This window comes from Pelmatolapia mariae, linkage group LG16_19 (assembly GCF_036321145.2).
Source record: "Pelmatolapia mariae isolate MD_Pm_ZW linkage group LG16_19, Pm_UMD_F_2, whole genome shotgun sequence".
NCBI classification, from domain to species: domain Eukaryota; kingdom Metazoa; phylum Chordata; class Actinopteri; order Cichliformes; family Cichlidae; genus Pelmatolapia; species Pelmatolapia mariae.
In genome coordinates this window covers 7635786-7661220 of record NC_086241.1, presented here as the reverse complement: position 1 = coordinate 7661220, position 25435 = coordinate 7635786, and the positions used below count along the sequence as shown (strand labels likewise).

The 25435-nt window shown below is 37.8% G+C and overlaps 1 protein-coding gene across 2 annotated transcripts in view; it reads right to left on the bottom strand.

The window, feature by feature from the left end:
• LOC134644215 (inactive dipeptidyl peptidase 10-like) overlaps positions 1-25435 on the bottom strand; it is a 141141-nt gene that overhangs the window by 47867 nt on the left and 67839 nt on the right. For both annotated transcript variants that reach the window (XM_063497023.1, XM_063497021.1), the window contains exons 2-5: positions 17602-17713; positions 16511-16606; positions 2721-2815; positions 2351-2425 (exon numbers count right to left, since the gene is read on the bottom strand). In XM_063497023.1, coding sequence (XP_063353093.1) covers positions 2351-2425; positions 2721-2815; positions 16511-16606; positions 17602-17713 — 378 coding nt within the window. The remainder of the gene's footprint in view (positions 1-2350; positions 2426-2720; positions 2816-16510; positions 16607-17601; positions 17714-25435) is intronic.

The window sequence follows — 25435 nt, the reverse complement described above, 5'->3', positions numbered from 1 at the left end:
TTTACTTAAAAAGCCATCTCTAGACCCAGCTGTCTTAGCTAATTATAGGCCAATTGCCAACCTTCCTTTCATATCAAAAATCCTTGAAAGAGTAGTTGTCAAACAGCTAACAGATCATCTGCAGAGGAATGGCTTATTTGAAGAGTTTCAGTCAGGTTTCAGAGCTCATCACAGCACAGAAACAGCTTTAGTGAAGGTTACAAATCATCTTCTTATGGCCTCTGACAGTGGACTCATCTCTGTGCTTGTCCTGCTAGACCTCAGTGCAGCGTTCGATACTGTTGACTATAATATCCTATTAGAGCGATTAGAGCACGCTGTTGGTATTACAGGTACTGTGCTGCAGTGGTTTGTATCATGTCTATCTAATAGACTCCAATTTGTACATGTAAATGGAGAGTCCTCTTCACACACTAAGGTCAATTATGGTGTTCCACAGGGTTCAGTGCTAGGACCAATTCTGTTTACATTATACATGCTTCCCTTAGGCAGTATCATTAGAAGACATAGCATACATTTTCACTGCTATGCTGATGACACCCAGCTCTATCTATCCATGAAGCCAGATAACACACACCAATTAGTTAAACTGCAGGAATGTCTTAAAGACATAAAGACCTGGATGGCCGCTAACTTTCTGCTTCTTAATTCAGATAAAACTGAGGTTATTGTACTCGGCCCTGAAAATCTTAGAAATATGGTGTCTAACCAGATTCTTACTCTGGATGGCATTACCTTGGCCTCCAGTAACACTGTGAGGAACCTTGGAGTCATTTTTGACCAGGACATGTTCTTCAATGCACATATTAAACAAATATGTAAGACTGCTTTCTTCCATTTGCGCAACTTCTCTAAAATTAGAAATATCCTGTCTCAGAGTGACGCTGAAAAACTAGTTCATGCATTTATTATTTCCAGACTGGACTACTGTAATTCATTATTATCAGGATGTCCTAAAAACTCCCTGAAAAGCCTTCAGTTAATCCAAAATGCTGCAGCAAGAGTACTGACAAGGACTAGAAAGAGAGAGCATATTTCTCCTGTTTTGGCTTCCCTTCATTGGCTCCCTGTTAAATCCAGAATTGAATTCAAAATCCTGCTCCTCACATACAAGGTCTTAAATAATCAGGCCCCATCTTATCTTAATGACCTTGTAGTACCATATCACCCTATTAGAGCACTTCGCTCTCACACTGCAGACTTACTCGTTGTTCCTAGGGTATTTAAAAGTAGAATGGGAGGGAGAGCCTTCAGTTTTCAGGCCCCTCTTCTGTGAGACAGACACTATCTCTACTTTTAAGATTAGGCTTAAAACTTTCCTTTTTGGTAAAGCATATAGTTGGGGCTGGACCAGGTGACCTTGAATCCTCCCTTAGTTGTGCTGCAATAGACGTAGGCTGCCGGGGGATTCCCATGATGCATTGAGTTTTTCCTTTCCAGTCACCTTTCTCACTCACTATGTGTTAATAGACCTCTCTGCATTGAATCATATCTGTTATTAATCTCTGTCTCTCTTCCACAGCATGTCTTTATCCTGTTTTCCTTTTCTCACCCCAACCGGTCGCAGCAGATGGCCCCGCCCCTCCCTGAACCTGGTTCTGCTGGAGGTTTCTTCCTGTTAAAAGGGAGTTTTTCCTTCCCACTGTCGCCAAAGTGCTTGCTCATAGGGGGTCATAAGATTGTTGGGTTTTTCTCTGTTTCTATTATTGTACGATCTACCGTACAATATAAAGTGCCTTGAGGCGACTGCTGTTGTGATTTGGCGCTATATAAATAAAATTGAATTGAATTGAATTGGAATGAATTGAATAATAAGTCCCTATCATATCTTAAAGACCTCTTACTATCATATTGTCACAATAGGGTGTTTCACGGTGGTTGTTAGAATTTCAAATCCAAAGCTCACAGTTTGGATATGAGAGACAGACACCCTCTCTATTTTTAAGACTTTTCTTTTAGATAAAGCTTATAGTTAAGGTTGGAACAGAGACCCCTGAACCCTCTGTTAGTCACACTTCAACAGGCCAAAGCTCCTGGGACCTTTCCATGAAACTCTGAGCGTTTTCTTCTTCAATCGCCTCTTTTTTATGTATTTAGACATCACTTTTGCATTGCATCATTAGTAGTTTTCATGGCTGAACATGTTATATTCTCACAAATCAAACATGCTAATTTATTGACTATATGCCTTAAAGTTATACCATCATGCCAGCTCTGTGTTGACTTACTGAACAAAAAGATATCTCCACAGTTTGCAGTTCATGGTTCATGAACTGCAAACCTCCAGTATAAGCAGCCCTAAGCCAAACACCAGTGAATGTATGTAACGGGAATATTAAGAGCTTCTCACCTGCTTGACATCATATCCCAAAAGGACAAAATTCAGATCTGGAGAAACTGCGAACTTTGACGCTTTAAAAGTCGCCTGTGGGAAGAACAAGAATACGAGATGAGTGCGAGTTTTTAGTTGCTGCTGTTGTTTTCACAATGAGCCTTTTCACAGGTTGCTGAACACATACACTTTTCAAACTAGTCATGTCTTGATGCAGCAACATACACACTCTGATAGATCAGCGCATGGAGTTACAGCAAAACTTGAGTGGCCTGAGCTGGGTCACAACGGCTGCGCTTTCCAAAATTTTGCAACCCACAAAAAAGTCTTGCATCACAATACTGACAAAATATGTCATTGAGATTTTTAATTTTTGTTTCTTACTTACAAATGTTGTATTTTTCAACAGAAGGTCTGTCTCGTTGGTGCGTGTATTGACTTTGAAAACGTCTCCATCCCAGCTTCGAAAGATGATTTCATCCTCTGTAGGACAGATAGAGGCATTAAAGTGATATGCAACGTTTGTATTTAAACAGGTTTGAGTTTTTCAACCTGTTTTTCAATGGTCACGTACTGACCATAAACCGGGAAACACTACACATAGATTACATGAATAAAAACAAAACAAAAAAATCCACATTAGAGCCATCCTAAGTCCAGGGTATTAATCGTGGGGTTCTCCTTACATTAATATACACCATCTACAGTCACCAGCATGAAAAGGCAATCAAGTTCTTCTCCTATCAGTAACAATGATATTTATTTAAAAAAAACATAAAACCATCATCTATTAGTGATATAATAATAATAATAATAATCAAGATTCAAAATATTTTCTGTCCATTACAGTTGAAATTGGATTTCCAAGAAATTTCACAATTCCCAATTAACACAATCCCTTAATGAACAAAATATTATTTAATTGGAAGTGTTTCCCCCCTCCCCCGGACAGAAGAGGTCTGTTTAACACATGCAGTTTCGACTGCAGCTGACTGTGGTTATTTTTAATGTTGCCGTGGCAACCTCAGCCACATGAATTTGTGATGTGGTCCTGAAAGTTTGCATTATTTATATCATTTAAGATTGCATACTTCAGAAATGCTCTCATCTGCACCTCCATGTCAGATGGGTATTGGAACCGGCTATTTGTTTGTGGATTATGCTCTCTGTGGTTTCTATTGCTTCTGTTATCTCCTTATTTCTTCGTGCTATTTTCTTCCTTTGCCTTCTTTGTTCTCCTGTCTTTATTCTCATGTCTAGTGTTAGCCTTTCTGTCTTCTTGTTATAGTTTATAAATTTTAGATTTCTGATGAGCTATGTTTTGGTTTTACTTTGTGTTTCTTGTTTCCTTTCTTAGTAAGTGTCTCTGTCTTTATTTGCTTGTATTTGACTGTTTCCACCTGTGCTTTGTTCTGCTACTAGCCAGTTATGTATACATTGCTCCCTTTGCCTGTACCCGATTGTCTCCTACTGTTCCTCATCTTTGTCCTGTTTTTTCTAGATGTAGGAACTTTTAGTGGGAATTGTTACCAAGGTTGCTTATGTTGACCCATATCTTTGAAAATTCCATGGGAGTCATCAAGAAGACATCTCCAGTTTTTATTTTATTTGCAGTCTTGCCAGATGTACTGCTCATATTATGTGTGGATTTTAAAACACATATTTGAATTTTTCTGAAGCTGTAGTCTCATTTGTTGAAAGTTGTTTTATAAAGTCCAGAGCCAGAAAAGGTTAAAATTCATTTTTCAAGGTGCCCAAGGTAAAATTAGTTTCTTCAAAGTAAAACTGGTCAGCAGATAATCTTGTTCCTGATGAACAGTTGAACTTCTCACCTTTTGACTCCAGAAAATATTACGGGACTACATTTTCGTGCAGCAAAATACAGTTCCAACCCCCACACATCCACTCACCCAAGTTGGAAAAAAAGTTTTTTCAAAGTTGCAAACTAAGTTAACAGTAGAAATTAGAGCAAGCAGCTAAAACACTGGGAATGAGAAGTGCTAGATTCTACAATAGAATACACATTTCTCCCACAACCTGAGTGATTACTTAGGGTCATGTAAGTAAAACTCTGTATACTGGTTTGAGAAAGGGTAGCTTACTCTCATCTGAGGCCTGTACTATGAAGTGAGTGACAAATGTATCTTTGTGTTATCAGCATTCATCTACTTAACACTGCCAGTGAGGGTTACTGGTCACTTGAAGCTAGATATCATCTCACTAAGTTAACCCTGGATTTCCCCTGCATGTTCTTATGAAAGGGGTGAAACTGGCAGCATCTGATCAATCACAATTCTTAATAAGTGTCCTGGCGGCAAATAAGCTCATGTTCTAAAGAGAGATAAATTATATTATGAGAAAGATATAAATAGGCTGAAAGCAACACATCTGCTGCAGACAAAGCAATAGTATGAGTGAGTGTGAGGGAGGAAAAGCACTGTAGAGTAATTTAGTATTAAAAGCGGTGTATGAATGCATAAGCACTTTATGCGCTTCAGTGAGATTGAAAAAGATCTTTTGATATTTGAAGCCAGGAAGGAAAGCCAGCAAAAATGTGTAACTGTGTAAGCTAACTAACTTATCAATATCACAGCTCTGTCATTAATCCACAGGAGAATGAGATGAATTGAGGATTGAATTTATTTTATTAAAACACTCTTTAACAGGCAGTTTTAGTTTTCTTTCCTTCTGTTGAAAACTCGGTGGTGTTTAACAGTCAGAACAAAAATAAATGTAAAAACAGAATCTAAATGCAGGATAACCTGCATGTAAATTTGGTTTAAGATCCAGAAGTACAAATAGGTACTCTGTTTTAGGATCATAATGTGTACAGAATAATCAAACTTTTGTGGAATTATTAGCAGCCAGTTAAAAAAAACAAAAAAACAAAAAAAAAAAACAATGAAAGGAATATAATTGTGTCTAAGAATTTATATTTAGTACTGGTGCTCCTCAGCAAAAGACAAAGACATGCTACTGAAAGTGTTTAGATCCACGTGCTGATGGAGTCTAATGGATCATCTGGGAATAGTGACGCTATTTTCTTGAGAACTGATTGATCAGTGATTGGTGGTGATTTTATACTTGTTGACAGCGTACTCTGGAGCAGGACCTAAAACTACTCAAGAACAGAAAATGAATGCAATCATCGACAAATAAAGAAGATCAAAATGCAAGTGACCAACAATAAATCTGTATTGCTACATGGGAGGAAACACTTGTGTCATTTTAGGAATCCTCTGCAATCAACATTTTTCTTTCCTTTCAGATTGTTGTTAAGTGTCTACTGTTAATGTTATTTGTAATAGCTTTTGGCATGAGAATAACACCTCAGTCCAAGGATAAGCACTTCAACCACCGATCATGTTTAAAATTCCTGGTAGACATTAAACAGATAAGTCCAGTCAAGGCAGTTTTATTTATACAGAACATTTAAAACAACAGTAGGTGACCCACTGTGCTTTCCAGACAAATGTTTCCGGTCTCCAAAAACCCAAATTCAAAAAAACGCAAAAGTCACATAAGCAAACATCACGAAAAAACTTTCCTTAAGTTTCTCAAGTAAACAAAATAACACAGCAAAGAAACAAGTGTGTGTAAGATGGATAGGTGCAAGTGTTTCCCCTGAAGAGAGGAGGAGTGAAAAACAACAACAAAACACTTATTTAGTACGGCCTGTCTAAAAAAAACTCAGTTTTCAACAGTAGAAACAATAACAGGAGTTCCTGCAATAACTCTCATCTAATCCCAAACCAGCATTACAGTCCACGGAGACTGGAATTCCATTAATACATTTGACAGGTCTGAATCATTCCAAGGCCCCTGTCTCATGTAAATGTCAACGAATAAGCTCGGAGGCATCAATCTCAGCCAAGAAAGCCGTTGACTTGCAAACACTCAAAACACTTTAGAGTATAATGACAGGGAAAAAAATATGAAATACAGATGGATTGCTTGTTTTCAACAGGCAAGCAAATCCTCAAAAGGGATCTTGTCATTTAGAAACTCCTACCCACAGTAAAACAAACCACAATCCATTTTTTTTTTCTTCATATTTCATATGCAGCACGTGTAGCAAATTACTGGTTATATAAAACATTTTAAAGCAGAGGTAATTGGAAAATAGGGCTAGTGTCCTCCTGAGTTGAGGACAATTCCTTGAGAAATTGCTTTGAGGATAACGGCAACATGTAATCTCAGATGTGATTAAAGTGTCTCAACTATTCAATGACTTGCCACTTTTAGGCAGAGGAGAAGAATTAAGGAAGTACCCACTGCTGATACTGTTTCAAACCTGACAAAAAGTCATTTCTAGCTCCCAAAGTAAATATAACAGGGTGAAGAAAATATTAATGTTTCACATTGCAGTACTTTCACCAAACACTGATGTCCTTGTCGATCACAACTGATCAATTGAGGAGCGAGATTTATTTTAAAGGTTAAATGAATGCACTTCAGGGCTGCAACCAATGATTATTTTCATTGTCACTTAATTTAACCTTTCTCAAATTAGCCAACTAATCATGGGATCTATAAATTTACATAAACTGCGGGTTTTTTTGTTGTTGTTGTCAAAAAAATCAAAGATATTTACAAGCAGCAAATCCTCGTGTTTGAGAAGCATGAAACCAGAAAATGGGACTTCAGAGATTAATTAAAATAGTTGCCAATTAAACAAATAATCCATTACTCAAATGCTTCTTTCTGCTTCGTTGCTCTTCGGTTAAACTGGAGGCACAGAGTTTGAGAGATGTGAGTATTTGCCACACAGGGACTAGTGCATCTAATCAAACAAGATTCTGGGATTTCAGAGCTTTGCTCATACTCCAAATAGAAGTCAGAACTTTTTTTTTTGGCATTTCTTTTAAAATGTGTCAACATCTGGGAAGAACTCAGTTTGTGCTCTGTTGCCAGTTGTTTGCAAGTAATAGCAAGGTAGGGGACGTGTGCTTCAGACTGCTTAAAGTGCCAATTTTGAAGATTTATTGTTTAAATAATGTCACTATCTGTCAGCAAATGAGGTAACGCAATGGTGAACCTATCATACACTGACACAGCACAGTACAGTATTTATCTATTTCCAGTATTACGATCTGGATGTTAGTGGCTGTTAGTCCTTATAATCCTCTTTGATTATTGTTGTAAGGTTTCCTGTTTTATGAGCCATTTGTGTTTCCCCTGTCTGCATTTTATTGTGTGTGGCTTGATTCTTGGTCCCTTGCTTCTTCATTCATTTTACTTCTTGCTTAATTTTCAAAGATTAGTCCCTGTTTGGTCTTTCTGTTTCTTTTTTTTTTTTTTTTACCTCCTTCCTTTGTTCCCCCTTCATTGTTGTTTAGATTTCACCTTTTTCAGGATTGTTGCTGTGTGCATTTAGTCTCAAGATATTCGTTTTTTGTACCCTCTTTTGAATTTATTTTATACTTTTGGACCGTGGACTCCATCTGATTTGTTTCTTGTTCATTATGAGGTTGAAAACAAAAGTTTTTTAATTTTAGTAACTGTCGCTCCATTCCATGTGGTGCCTGAAAACAGGTTTTCACTTGATCATTAACTCAAACCATGAAACTGTCAGGGTCCCTGGGTCTGAGCGACCCAGGGACCCTGAGCAGTTATGGACTAATATTATAATATATGTATTTTGTATTGCTGTCCTTCGTTCTCCCTGCTTGTATGTATATGTGTATGTATGGGTGTGTATGTGCTTCTGCAAGCGCCGGTTTGCAGGCGCCTTCAGGCCTGGTGGGTGTGGCCGTGCTGGCGGACTGGCCACACCCGAAGCCACACACCTGCTGCTGATCAGGGCTCGTCGGGGGAGCTACTTAGGAGAGTCTTGGAGCTCCCACCGACGCGGGATCATTGCGTGAGACTCCACATTAGTCACCAAGTTGAGCTTAGTTAGTGTGTGTATGCCCGCGGTTGTATGTGTCCTGACGGCTGCTTCTTTTGTGTCCCCAGGAGAGGTGTGGAGTGCCAGACAGCAGCCAGCATGGGGAGTGCTGAGACACAGGAGCGGAGAGCACAAACACTGGGAGAAGACACGACACGGGAGTTTGGGGAAAGCACGTGGATTTCTTGTTGTTTAGTTCCATACACTGTAAATAAACGCACTGTTTACACACAGAGCACCGCGCCTGGGTCCTCCTTCCCTACACCCCCACGGTCTGCCAGCCAAACCGTGACAGAAACTGGCAACATTATTGTGAAAAAAATTGTATTAAGTTACCTCTAATGCATAATTCTTGCTGCAGTTTCACATTATAACTATATAACTGGTCAGTTATGAGCTGACTTTCCGTATGATCTGATTTGTGTCCATGCACAGAAAATAAATATTTTCCACTTTTAAAAGACAAAAATTTGGAGGTTTGGGGTTGGTGGTGAAACAAATCGCACCAGAGGCCCATACTTGTGTCATACACATCACAGCAGTTGCATACATTTTACTACATCATAAGTTTAAAATGTGTTGCTTTACTAAGTATAGGCATTGACTTTTATTGACTTTCTTAAGTTTAAATATTATAAATATCTGGTTGAAATTCTAAAAAATGTCATGATTTGGGTTGAAATGCAACCTTTGCCACATATTTTAAAGCTTTTCTTGGTTGCCATGGTGACATCTCCCTGCTTTCTCTGCATAAAACAGTGCTTTTGACGAATACACTTCCTTTTGAGATGCACTGAAAACGAAAATGAAAAAAAAAGAAAGATTTCTGTTTTGTTGACTTTTCCACGTTCGGTTATAAGGTTGCGCTGGAAAAAACACAACAGTGTCATCTTTAGCATTATTCCACAGCAGGTCACTTTGAAATATCACGGGGAGTAATGGGAAAAAAGAAGGAGCAGCCACTGCAAGTGGTTAAATGAAGAGCAGCAGGTGACAGGCTGTACACCTCTTAACTTCCCAGACGGTTACCAGCTTTGATTTTGATCTTTCTACATTGCACAGAGTGTCAGTCTGTGAACAGCAAGGCACAGTGAAAGACACGCTGGCTCACAGAATGAGCGAAAAAAGGCCAATTATTCTGACATCTTCCACAAAATGACATGGCTGTCTCCAGAATTCTGTTACCTGTAGTATTAAACCACATTTACTTTGACCATCTTTAATTCTAGGCACTGCCAAGTTGACAACGACTGGTATTGTCAAATAAATAGGTAAGCTAACATCACACAGCATATCTGTGTAGGTTCTCACTCAGCATTAAACACCTTTTAAAGTTGATGGCAAAGACGTTAGAAGAATGCAAAATGTTTCCGTCTTTTAGCTTTACTTTGTTTTCCATTAACCCCTGAGTGCAGAAGTAGATAATTCCACAAGAACGTGTGGAAGCAACATTTCTGCCTGTGATTGATTATTGTGATCCACCTTATACACCTCCTCGGTTTTATGGAGTGTTGATTCAGTGCATCACGTTCTGAATGTTCTTGAGGTCCTTGTAGCAGCTGCCGATATTCACAATTGGAAACACTCGCCGTTAGGGTTTACTGCAGATAAGCTTTGAAAAATTTGAATCAGTTGGTGAAAGTAAGTTGGCGGCCAGAAAGTCTCAGCACTGGTGGAGCACTGCAGAGCCATTCGTATTAAACAATAACCCTGTCAGAACCCTGCAGATACAATATGAACATTTGGTGCTTTGGAGCAATAAAAGTTTGTCTTGTTGTACCTTTCTGATCGAAGCAGACCTAGTAATGAATGAGTAAAGACTTAAAGAGCCCTTGGCAGAGTGTTTATTATGCATTTCAAGAACGCAGTGAGGCAACTGAGAGAGAGACCAGAGACTTGTTTTTCTCTCTATGTCTGGCAGAGTTTTAAGAAAGGGAAACAACTTTCAAAGGATTTTGGTGTCTTTAAGAATATACTATTCCTCTTTTTACCTGCATTTGATATGATTCATTTAATATTCATCTAAACATGATTTTATTTTTGCCTTTACTAGTGTGTATAAAATCTTTATCCCTGATTTGATGCCAATAAGTCAATAATTGGGTGTTCTTTTTGAGCCTGGACAAAAGGTTGACATGCATTTCATTGTGGAGAAGCTGACATGTCTTGTGGTGATAATGTAAATGCATGAGGTGTTTATGATGAAATCAGCAGTTAATTAACAGAATATATACATTCCCCAACCACTTTATTATTTATGCCTAACTAGCACCATGGCTACACATCCATACTCTGAGTTCTCACATTACACCACATCCTACAGGTGCTCCATTGGATTGAGATCTGGAGGCTATGGGGTCAATTTGAGATGATTTGACCTTCGTCACATAAAATGTTACCCTGCTGAAAGCAGCCATCAGAAGATGGGTCATATTGTGGTCAAAGGGATGGACATGGTGAGCAACAATACTCTGGTACACTGTGGTGTTTAAACAATCCTTACTTGGTACTAAGGGGCCCTAAATGTGACACAAAAATATCCCCCATTACACCGCCTCTAGTTTGAATAGAGGCGGTGTAATGGGGGATAAACAGTTTTTGAAATACTCAAGCTCTTTTTAGCACCAACAACCAATTCACGTTCAAAGCCACTTAGCCACCTTTCTTCCCCATTCTGATGCTTGATTTAAACTTTAGCAGTCCTGACCATGTCTGCAAGCCTAAATGTACTGAGTTGTTGCTGCTCTGATTGGCTGATTAGATCTTTGCATAGACAAGCAGTTAAACAGGTGTGATTGGTAAATGTGTAGAATAGAATAGAATAGAATAGAATAGAATTCAACTTTATTGTCATTGCACATGTCACAGGTACAGGGCAACGAAATGCAGTTTGCATCCATCCAGAAGTGCTTTAGCCATGATATAGATATATTACAATATATATTAGCAATAATATAGATATGTAAGTATATTACAGAAATGGGTCTATTATGGTATGTTATAATGTACACGGTATGAAGTATGTTATGAATATTCTATAACTATAAGTATGTACAGGCTGTAGTGAGTACAAGCTATGTACAGGCTATGAACAGGATATAAATATGAAAAACTATACAGAATATGAAATAAAAAACTATACAGAAATATGAGATATACAGTTATACAGAAGTGTGAACTATGCACGTTATGAACAGTTGTAGGATTAAAAATTATCGTATGTACAGAATGATTATTTACACAGAACTATACAGTAGTGCAGTTAAGATAAGTGAGATATGTGGATAATTTCTACAGAGGCTATAAAAAGTGCTAGTGGTTGTGAGTGGTGGTTCAGTCCATATTATTATTGTGTGTATGAGGGTACAGTTGTCCATTGGGTGTGTGTGTAGGTGGTTGTGGGTGTGTATATTGTGTGTATTGTTCCAAATCACTTAATCTCGTGAAAATTAACACATTGCAGACACATATTATATTGTTATAATGTAATATGTCTGCCTCAAACAAAAGGTATCAGTTCATCAGTTGTAAAACTACTTTCAGAAACTAGTTCTACAAAGTTCTCATTGAGTTTTGTGTCCTTTTTTCAGGAACTTTTACAAAGAAGCCTATGTTTTGATAAAAGCCAATTTTGAAGTGAAAGTTGGCTTCCTCAAAGATTACTCTGGGACTTTTATTCTGCTGAATGTAAGACAGGCAGTATTTGAGAGGACCATATAGATTTGCACAGTCTGACTTTCAGGAGCAGAAAACTAAGCATGACCGAGAGGAGCCAACCGCAGTGGTCCTGTCAGACAAAAGGATAGCTCAGACAGCTTGAAAGCACCACTACTGACATATGGTGTAAAACCATTCACCAGAGAGCCTCTAAAGAATAAAGTCCTTCCATTATGATGAGTGGTACTTGTGTTGATGTGTTTTTCATGGTGAGTCTGCAGGGAGAGTGCATCTTGGCCTCTTTATAGAAACAAACAAAACTATTAGATTTCTCCCAGTGTCACTTAAGAGTTTCATTTCCAGTAGTTGACTATAAACCAATCAAAACTCACTGATGATAACTCTTTGTGTTGGAGAAGTAAAGTTTACTTTTAAATTATTGTTTTATTTGTTAAATCTGGGAGAAGGTTTCAAGGGCATGTTTTCAATATCTCTAATTATTATTTCAGTTATTTAAAGCAGACCACATAGTAATTATATTGCAGGCTGTTTGAGGCTGTAAAGTGGGTAATGGAAGAAAACAGGAAAAGAGAAGAACACCCTAAAATTAAATACACATTACATTGCCTTCATTCTGTTCTGAGGAAAACTCTGATTTGGTTTGACACAGTAAGTAAGCAGCTCAGATATGAACTATAGCTTGTTATTTCTTGCCAATAACAAGCTATAGAAACATCCATTATTATTATAGCCTGATCTATTGAGAAATACAGATAAACAGCATACTCAAATAAACCTCCCATTCTTAATCCACAGGGTTTAATTTGATGTTAGCCCCACCGTGTGCAGCTGTAACAGTTGAAACTCTTCTGGGAAGGCTTTCCACAAGGTTCAGAATTGTTAGCAGTAATTGTTTATGGCAATTTTTTTTTTTAATTCTGGAGGAAGCAAATTTGTGAGGTTTGTGAAGCCCAAGTTCCCGAAAAACAACCCCACACCATAATTAACACAGTGCAGTCAGACACGTATCGTTCTCCTGGCATCTAATAAATCCATTGCCAAATGGAGAAGTGTGATGTCTCAATCCAGAGAACATGTGTGTTTTACACCATCGCATCGAATTCAAAGATCACTGAGCTTCTGGACACTCTGGTGTGCAACCTGGCGGAGCTGGATTGACTAAAACAATAATGTCCCAGAAGGTTTTCTAGTGGATTAGGTCAGGTTGGTGTGGTAGGTAGGCAATGTTATCAATTCCTCCATCCAGGAACTGCCTACATACTCTGAGCACATGAGGCTGGGCATTGTCATGCACCAGAAGGAACTAAAGACCCACTGCACCAATATACAATCTGCAAATTGGTCCATTGATTTCATCTTGATACAAAATGATAGTCAGAGTGCCATTGCACAGGCACAGAATTCCAGCCTGTGGAATTCTGTGCATCCTCCATGGATATGCCTCCCCAGACCATCACTGACTCACTATCAAACCGGTCATGCTGAACAATCCATGCTCATTAGACTTTCCTGGGAGACACAGCAAAAGTGTCTAAAACATATTAACAACCACCTCTGACACTTAACTGATCAGATCTATATCCCTAAAGTTTAAATGACTTGATGCCATACTCTGATCAAAAAGTGTTATTTTCTTAGCAGTGTATATACTTTATGTAAAAACAATATAACTGTGTGGGAAAAAAACAAACTGTAACATCAGGTCAAGTTTGGTTATCAAAATTATTAGAGCTCTGCCAGATTATAACGGTTTTGGTGGGGAATTTTTATTTTGCTCTCTCTTTAAAGTCTTAAAGTATCCAGGGTGAAATTATTTGCTTAGCTGTGCCATAAGGTTTTGAGCAAAGGTTTTAAAGCAGTCTGGAGTCCTTAGAGGCAGTAATAAACTCTGATTACCTTGTTTCACCACTGTGCTGGGATAACTCAATGGGTTGAACAGGTGACTTAGATGGAAGATATTTACTTCCTGTCTTCCTCCTGCTCTCTGTTCCAGCTTATGTGTCATCTCTTTGCTAAAAAGCTCTACATATGATGTATGTCTTTCCAGCTTTAACACAATACTAACTCAATAGAGTGCAGTCAGGTCTACTACATTACACGTACTATATGCTCATAAAGTTACTGGAACCCTGCAAGAGGCAATACAGCAGTCACATTCACAACACTATAATCTTATTGGAATGTACATGTACAAATGAAAAGCAAAACTTTCTTAAATATACTTGAGGTGCTGAAAAGGAGGTGCTTCGGAAGCTATTTTCACTCATGCACTGCAGCCTGAAATTATGTCGACATTACCCAGTGGGGGTGGCTGAGAGAATGCAAATGTCCATCATAGTTAAATGGTGTTTTACTGCCAGCTTCCTAATGCAAAGTCTGCACTATTACCTGGGCTCACACATCACACAATGTATTCACATCTGGTGTGTTGTCATCCTGTGTGCTGCCTGATTCTCTTGAAGTTTGTAGGAGTACATGCATGAAAACAGCTTAAGAGACAAGCTGGCTCACAGTTATTTACAATCATAAAGAGTGAAAGTAATGGTCAAAGAGACTAGTAGGCAAATAAATTTGCAGATGCTGTATCTATATATCTCACAGTGACTGCATTTCTCAGTGACTTTTTTTTTTATATGTTAGACATATAAAAATGGCTAAAATACAGTCTCAGTGAATTTAAATACCATTATAAAAAACGAACTCATCCTATATGATGTCCCATTTTGCCATAATATACTTATTAAGGGATTACTTGACATAGTTGTACTCCCTGTCATCCTTACTTTACTGGACTTTAGAGATTATATTGTAACAAATGGGAAATATAGTGTCACGGCGAGTGAGATGAGCCGTGTGGAGATGATAAAGGAGGATCCAATTGCAGGCACTTGTAAAGGTGTGAAGGTGGTTTATTGAATAAATGGCAAAGGGAAAGTGGCAAACATAGGCAAACTAAACTATACTGGAAAACAACTAAACTACAGCGCAGAAACCAGAACACGAACATGAAAGAGGGCGAGCAGAGGCAGACGATGGTAGACAGCAGGGAAACACACAGATGAAGCAGGGTGGATACACAGACGGACCAGCAACTACAAAGACAGAGGACGTGACTTAAATACACACAGAGAACACAGGGAGATTACACACAGGTGGGGAACACAGCTGGGAATAATCAACAAGACGAGACAGAGGTAAAACTGAACACACTCACATGAGACGCAGACCTTCATAATAAAACAGGAAATGAGAACACTACACCAAGACGCAGACCTGACACTGAGAGACAGACAGAGAATGACACATGGAACCTGAACTAAACTAAACGTGAGATACAACCGAGAACAAATCCTTAAACGTGAATAAACAGAAACATAGAATTCAAATAATAACCAACATATCACAAAGGTAACAATGATCATACAAGAATAAACCAAAACATAAGAACTCAAAATACTGGGTCGCACCGACCCAGAACCGTGACATATAGCACTTTTATGTTGTTCTAATGTAATTTAATTTAAGCAGCTACAAAGCAAATAACTGTTTACAGCACAGAGATTCAAGCTTGACTAAAGACTCCTTATAAAGATAAAGACTGTCTTTGTAGCGTCCCAGTGAGGCCACATTTTACCTGAGGAATTCATCCCTGGATCATTTACAAATATCCAGAATACTGCTGTGATTCTTCTCATCAGGTACCCTAAAAGATCCTGTATGAAAACAATGCTGTCTTCACTGCACCGTTGCCCCATAAAGTTTAGGGTTTAATTTAAAATTTGGCGGTTACTTTCAGAGCCTTCCATGGTCAGATCAGTGAGCTACTACTAAAATCGTACGTGACATCTGGATGTATGAGGTCTGCTGATTGATGCTTGAAGATCCTGGTTAAAGGCAAAAGGACAATGTGCTTTTGAGGATGTGAGCCCAAGTCCTGGAACTCACTTCCATTGAGCCTAAAATCTGTGGACACTATTGATACCTTTAAGAACTTAAGCTCCACCTGTTCAAGGTTGCCTTTATTTAACTTATACAATCTTAATTGTTGTGTTTTTTCTGTATTGTAAAGCACTTTGTGACTTCTGCTTTGAAAGGCAGTTTTTAAAAAAACTTCATTCAATTCAATCTGGATCTGTTTTGCTAAACGAAACACCAGACTGATGAATGCAAGTTTATTTGATTGTCTTCTACCTGAACAACAATTAAAATGGAAGAGCAGAATGAAAAAAGAAACACTAAAATTAAATAAGCCTTTTAAAAATACCTGACACTTTGTCAGGAGTTATAGCAATCCATTTTGCAATAAAAGGCCTCGTCTACTCAAGAAAAACAAGAATGTAAACCCTAATCATCCTGAATGCAGGGCGCTTTTATGGCCCACTCTGTTGAGAAGGTAACCTGTTTGCTGTAAGGCTGTTTCAGAGGCCCTGCATCATTGCTGTGTGTCTACCTGCCTGCTCTCTTCCTGCCTCTCTGTCTGCCCCTTAACTGTACTATTGTAATAACATGTTAACTTTCATAAACAGTATTACAGAGTGAACTTTTCAGATAACTTCAGGTCTTTACAGCGTTGACTTGGGGTCTGAATTCTGATGTTTTAACATACTCACCACTGATCCACTTTGCATCAGGATCATGTATTTGGAATGTTTTTTCAAAAAGGTCATCCAATGTCAGTGGTGTACCAAAGGGTTTACCACCATCATCTAAGAAGAAAGTCAAAAAGAACAACAAAACAGTTGTTAAGTATTTTTTGGTAATTTGATGTTTAAATTAAAAAACAAATCTATAATAAAATTTCTTCAGTGCAGTGAGGAAATGTAAGATGACGTAAAGATAATTAAATAATGTTTTTCATAACTGATTGGGAAGCAAAAAATTCTGTTGAGTGACAACTCAGGCAGTAAATCCCTTCCAGATGTTGTCTTACACAATCCTTTCTCAATTTTTTCATAACCTTTTTCTCACACTTTCCCAGATAAACAATTAAAACCTGGAGTGATTTACCTCAGTCATTGTCTTCTGTGCTGTGTACATTCACTGCAGTGAATTAATAAATATGCTAATGAAGGCAGAAAAACAGGGGTTTGCAGACAGTATGCAAATTAGGAAAGACACTATTGTAATGTAGCCAAGACTGATCCTTAAATACAAATTTATCCACTTTTTTGCAGTGTTAATGCTAATTCTCCTGGCACAACATACAAATGATGTTAATTTGTCATTGTTCACTGATTTTTAAGGTGCCAGTCAAACGTTTGCCCCAGCAGCTGTACACTCATGTTAGGCAGTGATAAGGGTACATTACATGTGTTTGTAAATGTGTATGCAGATCTGATAAGAAAAGGAGAGGTTTTATTTATCTGATTGTTTTACAAAATGTTTAAAGCCCATAAACATTCTAAAGAAGTGATAGTCACATCAAGGTTATCTACTTTTCACCATGTCAGCTGAATCAAAGCTTCAATTCTGAGCATTTGGCTCAATAAATGTTATTTACTGTATGTGCATGTGGGAGGGACTAGTCCTTGAGATTAGCATTTGTTTTTTTTTAAGAACGTATGCCTACACAAAACTACAAAATTAAATATAAAATTAAATATAACATGAACCTATATGTGACAAAATAAAACAATTTATTGTTGACAAAAGTCAACGATAATTTATTAACTAGATGTGACTCATCTACATGGGGTCTCACCTTTTGACAGCAGAACAATGGACAGTCCAATGAGTGACAGCACCACTGCAATAACCAGCAGAGAGATGCCAATGCCTTTCCAGTTTCTGTCTGTTCCAATAGGTCCTACGTTCTACACAACAAGAAAAGAAATCAGAGAAATAGAAATAGAATATCAATCATAATGACATATTAATACAATTATGATCATGAAAATAATGATGATAATACTATAAAATAGTAACACATAGGAGATAAATATATTAGACCTTCCTCATCTGCGGTTTGCTGAATATTTAGCCACACATGCTTATGTGGAAGTTGTGGTTCATGCAAAGTATTAATGGTAGAACACACTGAGCTCAGGTCAGATAAAGGTCAATGTTTGTACCTAGCCTTCTTAAAAGCAGAATTTATATTGAAGTGGAAATGTTTTTAGGAAAAACATGGTACAACTGAACAATTTCTGCTTTAATTATTTTTATTTAGCTCTTTCTAAACCGTTGCTTTCAATATGAAATTACTCAGTGCTCATGGTTGCAACACTTGAAGGTCTGTAAATCCTTTTATTTTTACTATGCACATTAATGCTTACTTTTCATGCCACTCGGTGTAGTTTTAATGAACCTGATGGGGATGAAAATAAAGTACTTGATATACAATGCTTGGTAAAAAAAAGTAAGTGAAAAGAACCACAGAGGATCCCAGTCATATTCAGCACCTTGTGATGGTCATTAATTTGTCACATGCTCATAGAAGGCTAGACTGAAGGATCTGCTTTCTTACTGCCTAAAAATTACACATTCACAATGACAAACATCATACTTACTGTGTTATGTTTTCAGAGATAGATTTTTTAATGTGTACAATGTGTTTATGAATGTATGGTTTTTTATTAATGTAATGTGTTTATGCTGATTTCCCCCTTCATTTTAACTTTCTTGGATCAAATAAAGCTTTTCTCGTTAGTCACTCTCAGTAGTTTTTTCTTTTTGTTCTGCACAGCAATTTAATGGCGAAGGCATGATTCACACAGTCGCTTTGCAACACTTCATCTAGCGATGTGATTTCTGCAAGGCACTGATGTGAGCTTTAATCTTGAAGGACCATTAATTAATGATTTTTGAGGCTGATGAACTGACAGGTCTTCCTTTCCTGGGGCGGTCCTCATGAGAGCTGGTTTCATCACAGGTTTTTGAGAAGCTTTCAAGTTCTTCAAATTTTTTACACACTGAATGACTTTCATGTTTTAAAATAATGATGAACTGTGTTTCTCCTTTATTTCATTGAGTAGTTCCTGCTAGAATACAGACTACAGAAGAAGCTGAATTGGGTTAAGCATAACAGAAGTAAAATTCCACCCATTAACTTTGACAAGAAAAGTTAAGAAATAATTTCGGCTAACTGCTCAACCCCATATCACGGCAAAGTGTGCATGCCTAGACACGCCAGTCCACCATGCCTCTCCAAATTGTGAAATGGACATACATGCAGAAGTTGCGGTACCAGCAACACATTAAAAGCCAAGATGTTGCTAGTGACCAACAAAGGTATAAGGTACATTCCAGGGTCGTTCTATGCCACAAACAATTAAGCTTGGTGGCTAATATGTATTTACATCTGAATGTGTTAATAATGTCTGTTTAAAGGCTTTCCCTTTATTATTTTTATATTGGCTTGAAATAAAATATGTCCCTCTGCTGTTACTGCAGCTTGCAAGTCCATTGGAATGGCAAAGCGTGAAATGGACACAGTGTGTGTATTGCACGCTTTGCTGTGATACTGGTTTGAAACACTTTATGAAGCTCCGGTTTAAGGCAAATACTGACTGCTTACAAGTATGTAAAAATATGTAATTTTAAACATGTTTTTTAAAAGTTAAGATGTCTCTAGTAGGGCTGAGTATAGTCACTGATTTCTATAATCAATTCGATTTCGATTCACAAGGTCCCGATTCGATTCATCTCTGATTCTCTTGTGAGACTTCATCGGAGGTGTAAGCATCAGCGCAGGTGCCTTTGTGTCAAAGGAACTGAGGATAAAACACAGGAAAACATGAAGGAGATTTTCCTGGCCTGACTTTTTATAGCAGATAACCTTAAAAATATTCTGCAGTAGATCATAAACTGAAGAAAACCATGAATCAACATATGAACATTACCTGATGCTGCTGAAGTGAAGCAGAGCAAAGTTACAGAAGTTTTATTAGAGACATAACTCAATGTTTTGCAATTTGGCATAATTTGTAAAAGTTCAAATTTCTTTGGTATTGAACAGCAAAAATGAGACTTTCTTGTCAGAGGTCATTTTAAAAAATGATGGTGAGTAATAAGCAGGTAATTAATGCAGAAAACTGAGATTTATGATTGTGAACTGATCTTGGAGAGCTGTGCAGGAAGTGTGATTTTATCATGGTGGGAGCAAAACAGCAAAAGTGAGAGGGAACTGACAATGTTTTTCAAACATAAAGAATAGTTTTGATCTGCTTTTGCTGTGGGTTCAGTGAATTTTGATTGTTTTTTTGAAACCCACCCCAACTCTCCAGTACTTTTTCTGCAATAATTAATACAAACCTTAAGCTTTTAAACTCAGTTTGATATTTTATTTTCCTATTTGTTTGTTTCATTTGTCCTTTCCAGTTTCTACTGTTCTTACAGTTTGATATTTTCAAAATCCAAATATTCATGAATTTCAGGCACACAGCTGCTTGTTTTGTCAAGTAGTTTTTTGTTACTTGAAAAGGTTAGGGTTGTATTATTATTCATGCTATGCAGTTACACAAAATAACAAATGTGTAGTAGTAAAAAGCAAAATGACTTGGCATGATATTCATATAACATTTTACCATACTAGGCTGGTTTTTTACTGTGCTGAGTTTTATGAAGGCTTGGATGTAAACGGGTCAAAACCGCTCTCTGTAGACCAGACCCATTTTTGGACATGTCTCAAACTCTATCTTCCTGTCATCAGTTATACAGCCTTACTTCATTTGCTTTGACAGAGTGGTGTTATAAATAAATCTGTCTTGCCTACAGAGCCGCAAGCTGCTAAAATCTCTTCTGTGTGTTTATATTTGCTTTCGAAACCCTTTAATTAGGAATATGATTCCAAGATAAACATCCTGGAGCTTCACCAGCGCAACATCGCCTGCATTTCTACTCTACAACTTTAACCATACACCCAGTCCCTGTGGCATATAGTTATTAAATTTCTGGATCAGTCACAGCATAAAAGTAATTTTTCCACAGTGAACACTTCTCCTCTGGTGTTGGTTGAGCATGATTTTGTTTGTGGCGTCTTTGTCTTCGTTGTTTTGTTTGGCGTCATTAACTAGAGAAATCCTCATTACACATCAGGGAACATTATATGTCATTACGATTTCCCCCATCACATCGTTATACAGTATTCCAGTCATACACTGAGGCTTTTATGTTCCTCATAGTGTACATCTTCATATCCTGCAATTCTGGGAATCCCGTTCTCCCCTGCTGTGAAAATGTTGCTTGGAATAAAATGTGTCCATATTAAAAAACTGATTGAAAATGCCATTAAATAGCTCCAGTTTGACAGTCTGAATCCAGTTTGATGTAGGTCACTGTGAGAATTCCAGAGCACTTGCAGCCAAGAAAACACAGAAGCAAAAACAACTGCACCCCTCTGAGAACACACCTTAAGATGTTTATATTTAAAGTTGTAATTTTATTGGACCACTGGTTGCCCATTTCCTTTGTATAATTTGTTACACAATGTACTTCCACTTTCTGAATGAAATTTAAAGAAAACATTAACATGAAAACCCATGAATTAAATGTTCTCCTCACATTAGGATTAAAGCTTTTTTGTAGGAAATATCCCATCCAACCATTTTCTTAATCATTTATCCAGCTCAGGGTCAATGGTGGGGGCTACAGACTACCCCAGCTGTCACAGGCTGAGAGCGACAGTACACCTCCTACATTCAATCCTATTGACAATTTAGAACTACTAATTATCCTAACATAGTCACCTAACATGCAGAAGATCACTGGTTCAAGATCAGAAAAAGACACAAATCTCTGGGAGGCTAATGTCGGGAAGGGCATCCATTCTGTGAAGGAGACATGCTTCATATAAGAAATCTTTGCAGACACAGGGAGAAAATACAAACTCCACTCAGAAAATCCCTAGCCAGAAACCTTCTTTCTGTGAGCGTTCCTTTATATTTATAAAATATCTGCAGTAACACAGCATTTAAAGTTATATCATTACAAAATTCTGTCCAATCAAAATACAGCATCCATCAGGATTTTAAGGTAGTTAAAAAACATTTCCTACACCTCAGGTACTGAGCTGTCACAAGCAGAAGCTCAACGGGACTTAATTAACTTCATATCTAATATCGGCTGTGGTATCCAGCCATCAGACTGTATACAGGAACTGAAATAAGCAATTGAGATATTACCCATTGGTTTATGAAGTACCATTTTGAAGCCTCAAGTTTAGTGAAACATACACCATATTAGAGGTTTACATTGGCAACAGGAACTGGGAATTTCCACTAGCAATGTGCCAGGCACATAGTGATGCCTAACTATTGTGGCCTCTGATGTGGATGCCCCCTTAACTGGATTTGGACAAGAGGTCAATGATCCTGTCCAGATTATAGTCCTCATAGAAGTTGTTTTTAAATGGGAGTACACTGGATCCAGAGATTTTTTTGTTCCCAGACAGCACTTTATACCTCAAGACACATATGGCTTCATTTTTCCAAGCCACTGGCTATGTCCATCATTTATATACAGTTTATGATTTTAACTTGTAAGTACTGCTCTTGCACTCAGTGGGTAGTGGTTGCAATGTAATAGATGTCCATTGTTGTCAGATGCTTTAACATTGATTCTGTATAGCAGCTCGCAATGACTTGTGTGAATATGATTGACTATCATATCAAATATAGATGTAAAGTCAGAAGCAACTCTCCAAAAGTAATCATTACATCATGTCCAGACATTATAAACTACTTTGCCTGTTGCCTTTAAAGCAAAAGTTGAAATTTTTTTCTGACTCTTTTGAGTCAGAAAAAATGTGAGCGTATATCTCCCATATGAGACACTGGAGATAGCTTCTCCTCATCTTTAAGATGCCAAGGCTTTCTGTTTCTCCGCACCATGCCAGAGGGCTTCCTGGTTACAAAGCAACACCATAAATCCAAACAGATACTCAATACTGCATAACCTGTCAAGAGAGGCAAAGCATTTCCTCTCTGACTTCCAACAAACTGAAGTGCACATACTGTTTCTTTTTTTTTTGTGACAGCACCATGTGATTTTTACCTCAAGTGAAATGCACTCCACTATCTGTAGTATTGTGCCAGGTGCTGTTTTGAAGATACACAGCTGACGAAATTGAACTGCACAGGAAAAGAAGACATAGATGGGAAAGCTGTATTATGTTACAGAGCAGCTAATCTGTGTCATGATCTTCATCTGAAACGAAGGCCTTTAGTTCCCACTGTGTGCCTCTGGATTCTTTAAGGGAGAAATGAATGTAAAGCATCCTTGCTGCCAGACATATAAGACAAACAGCAGTCACCTTTGTGTAGCTCAGTGACACAGAAGCAACAAAGGTCAGAAGCAACGGCAGATACCTGGTGTTTATCACAGTGTGACTTCCTGTTCTATGTTCTTCAGGTCAACAAGAAACCAGGGCTCCTTTATCAGCCACTGAAACCTAGCTCTGTAACTGTATGCACACCATTTTGTCAGTCTGTGTGGTGAATGAAAAAAGCAAAATATCTTTCAGGTGCGAGTTTGTTGATGTTTGTATTCCTCAGATTATATATAAATAAATCCAATAATATTACTCATAAGCATTTTCAGCTAATTATCCATGTGTCCATCATGGGGTCAGTATTCTAAGCAGAGATACCCAGACCTCCCTTCTCCTGCAACCACTTCTAGTATCTCTGGAGGGACACACAGGTATTACAGCATGCCCTGGGTCTTCCCCAGAGTCTCTTTTTAGTTAGAGATGCCTCATATACCTCACCTAAGGGGTGTCTAGGAGGCATCCAAGTCAGTTGTTTGAGCTACCTCGACCAGATCATTGGATCAATGCAGATTGATCTGGATCTGGAACAATGTAGAGGAGCAGCAGCTCTACTCTGAGCCTCTCCCAGATATCTCTAAGACTAAGCCTAGATACCCTTCAGAGAAAATGAAGAAAGCTTGCTTCTGCAAGCTATATCCTACAGTATATCTTATTCTCTCAATCACCACATACAGCGCAAATAAGCTAATAACTGAAACGTTTCTGTAGCAAAACAATCCAACTGTTTAGGTTATTTCAGCCTACATACAATTGCTTTGTAACCAATCTCCATTACAGCTGCTCCATTTTAAGCTGCTTTAAATAGGGCTGTGATCATTGCTGTACTGTGTTGTGATCCTGGACTGTTTTTTTTGCTGGGGTTTTGCTGCAGCTCCCCAAACTTTAGTTTGAAGGAAACTGACTGAAAGGTAGCTGCATCATTCAGTCAACGTTAATCCTCAGACAGAGGGTGTTTTCGAGAAATATTATATTTCTCTTATGAAATATTGAGTCCTGGAATAGAATCATAACACTAATTATGAATTACTGCATTATGCACAAAACCATTTTTTTTTCTAGTAAAGTGATACACACAGAAAATTATTTGAGAAATACAATAATAAAAGGCACACCGCCTGAAAAATCTTTCACTCATTAATAATCTTATATTTGTGCTACTGCGGCAGCTTGCCATTTTGAGAGTATTTATATCTGTCATATGTTATCAAGAGCAAAGTGCAGAAAAAAGGGGCAGACTTTTCAAATGGCTTTTCAAGCTATATTCAGAAAAGCAAGGGAAAGAATCTGCAGTGAACTGCTGTTTCTAAGATTTTCAAAGCAACAGAACAATACTTTGCAAAACTCCTTGACACGTAAAACCTTGGTGAACTCATGATGTTCAGCATAACAAAGTATTCAGTGCTACAGGAGAGCAAGAGCTTTCAAGTGCTTTGACAGACTGGATCTCAGTTCAGGCCATGAAGTAAGACTCTTTCTAATTCCATTGTTGTAAGAGTTATTATATCCCATCTATTCTTCTGTAAGTCAGTCAGTTTACAACATGCTTCAATCATTCATTATCGGCAAGACCAAATCAACAGATCTATACAATGTTGATCTACAAGTGTTGACTTTTAAGAGGTTTTTTTTTCCAGTTTTTTCCACTATGACACGATGTTTCACTTTTCCATGAACTCATGAATGCTCCAGATGTTTAGACAACAATCTCTAGATAACTGTGAAAGTAAAAAAGAAAAATCCTGATCATCTGGATTTTTTTTACTGTACTTTAAAAGCAGATTTAAAGTATGCCTTTTTAAAAAATCAGAGGTAATCATAGTGAAAGCAATATTGTCAGCAATTTAGCTAAAGTATGACACTCCATTATGACACCATTTTTTCCTAAATTTACCTGCTTTCATATTCTCCAGACGGCACTTTATTCAGGTGTAAGCAGAAAAATATTCAAAAGAGCACAGCTCATATAAACACAGTTTCAAGGATTTCTTTTCGAACAAAAGACCCACACCAATCCCTGCTGACCTTCACTCATTCCAAGTTTCAAAACTGATTTTAAGATTTTCCTACTAATTCTGCATTGGCCTTATTGCTGCTGGAGATTCTCCAACAGGGCCTTATTAGTGGTTCTTATAGAACTTGCCTTGCCACTCTGACTTTATACTGGGGTTTAAAAATACAAAGGTATACAACTGAGCTACTAGGACGTTTGGGGGTATGGCCTCTGAAAAAAAAATTGATTTCTCTGATCAGTATGTGCATTTTAAGA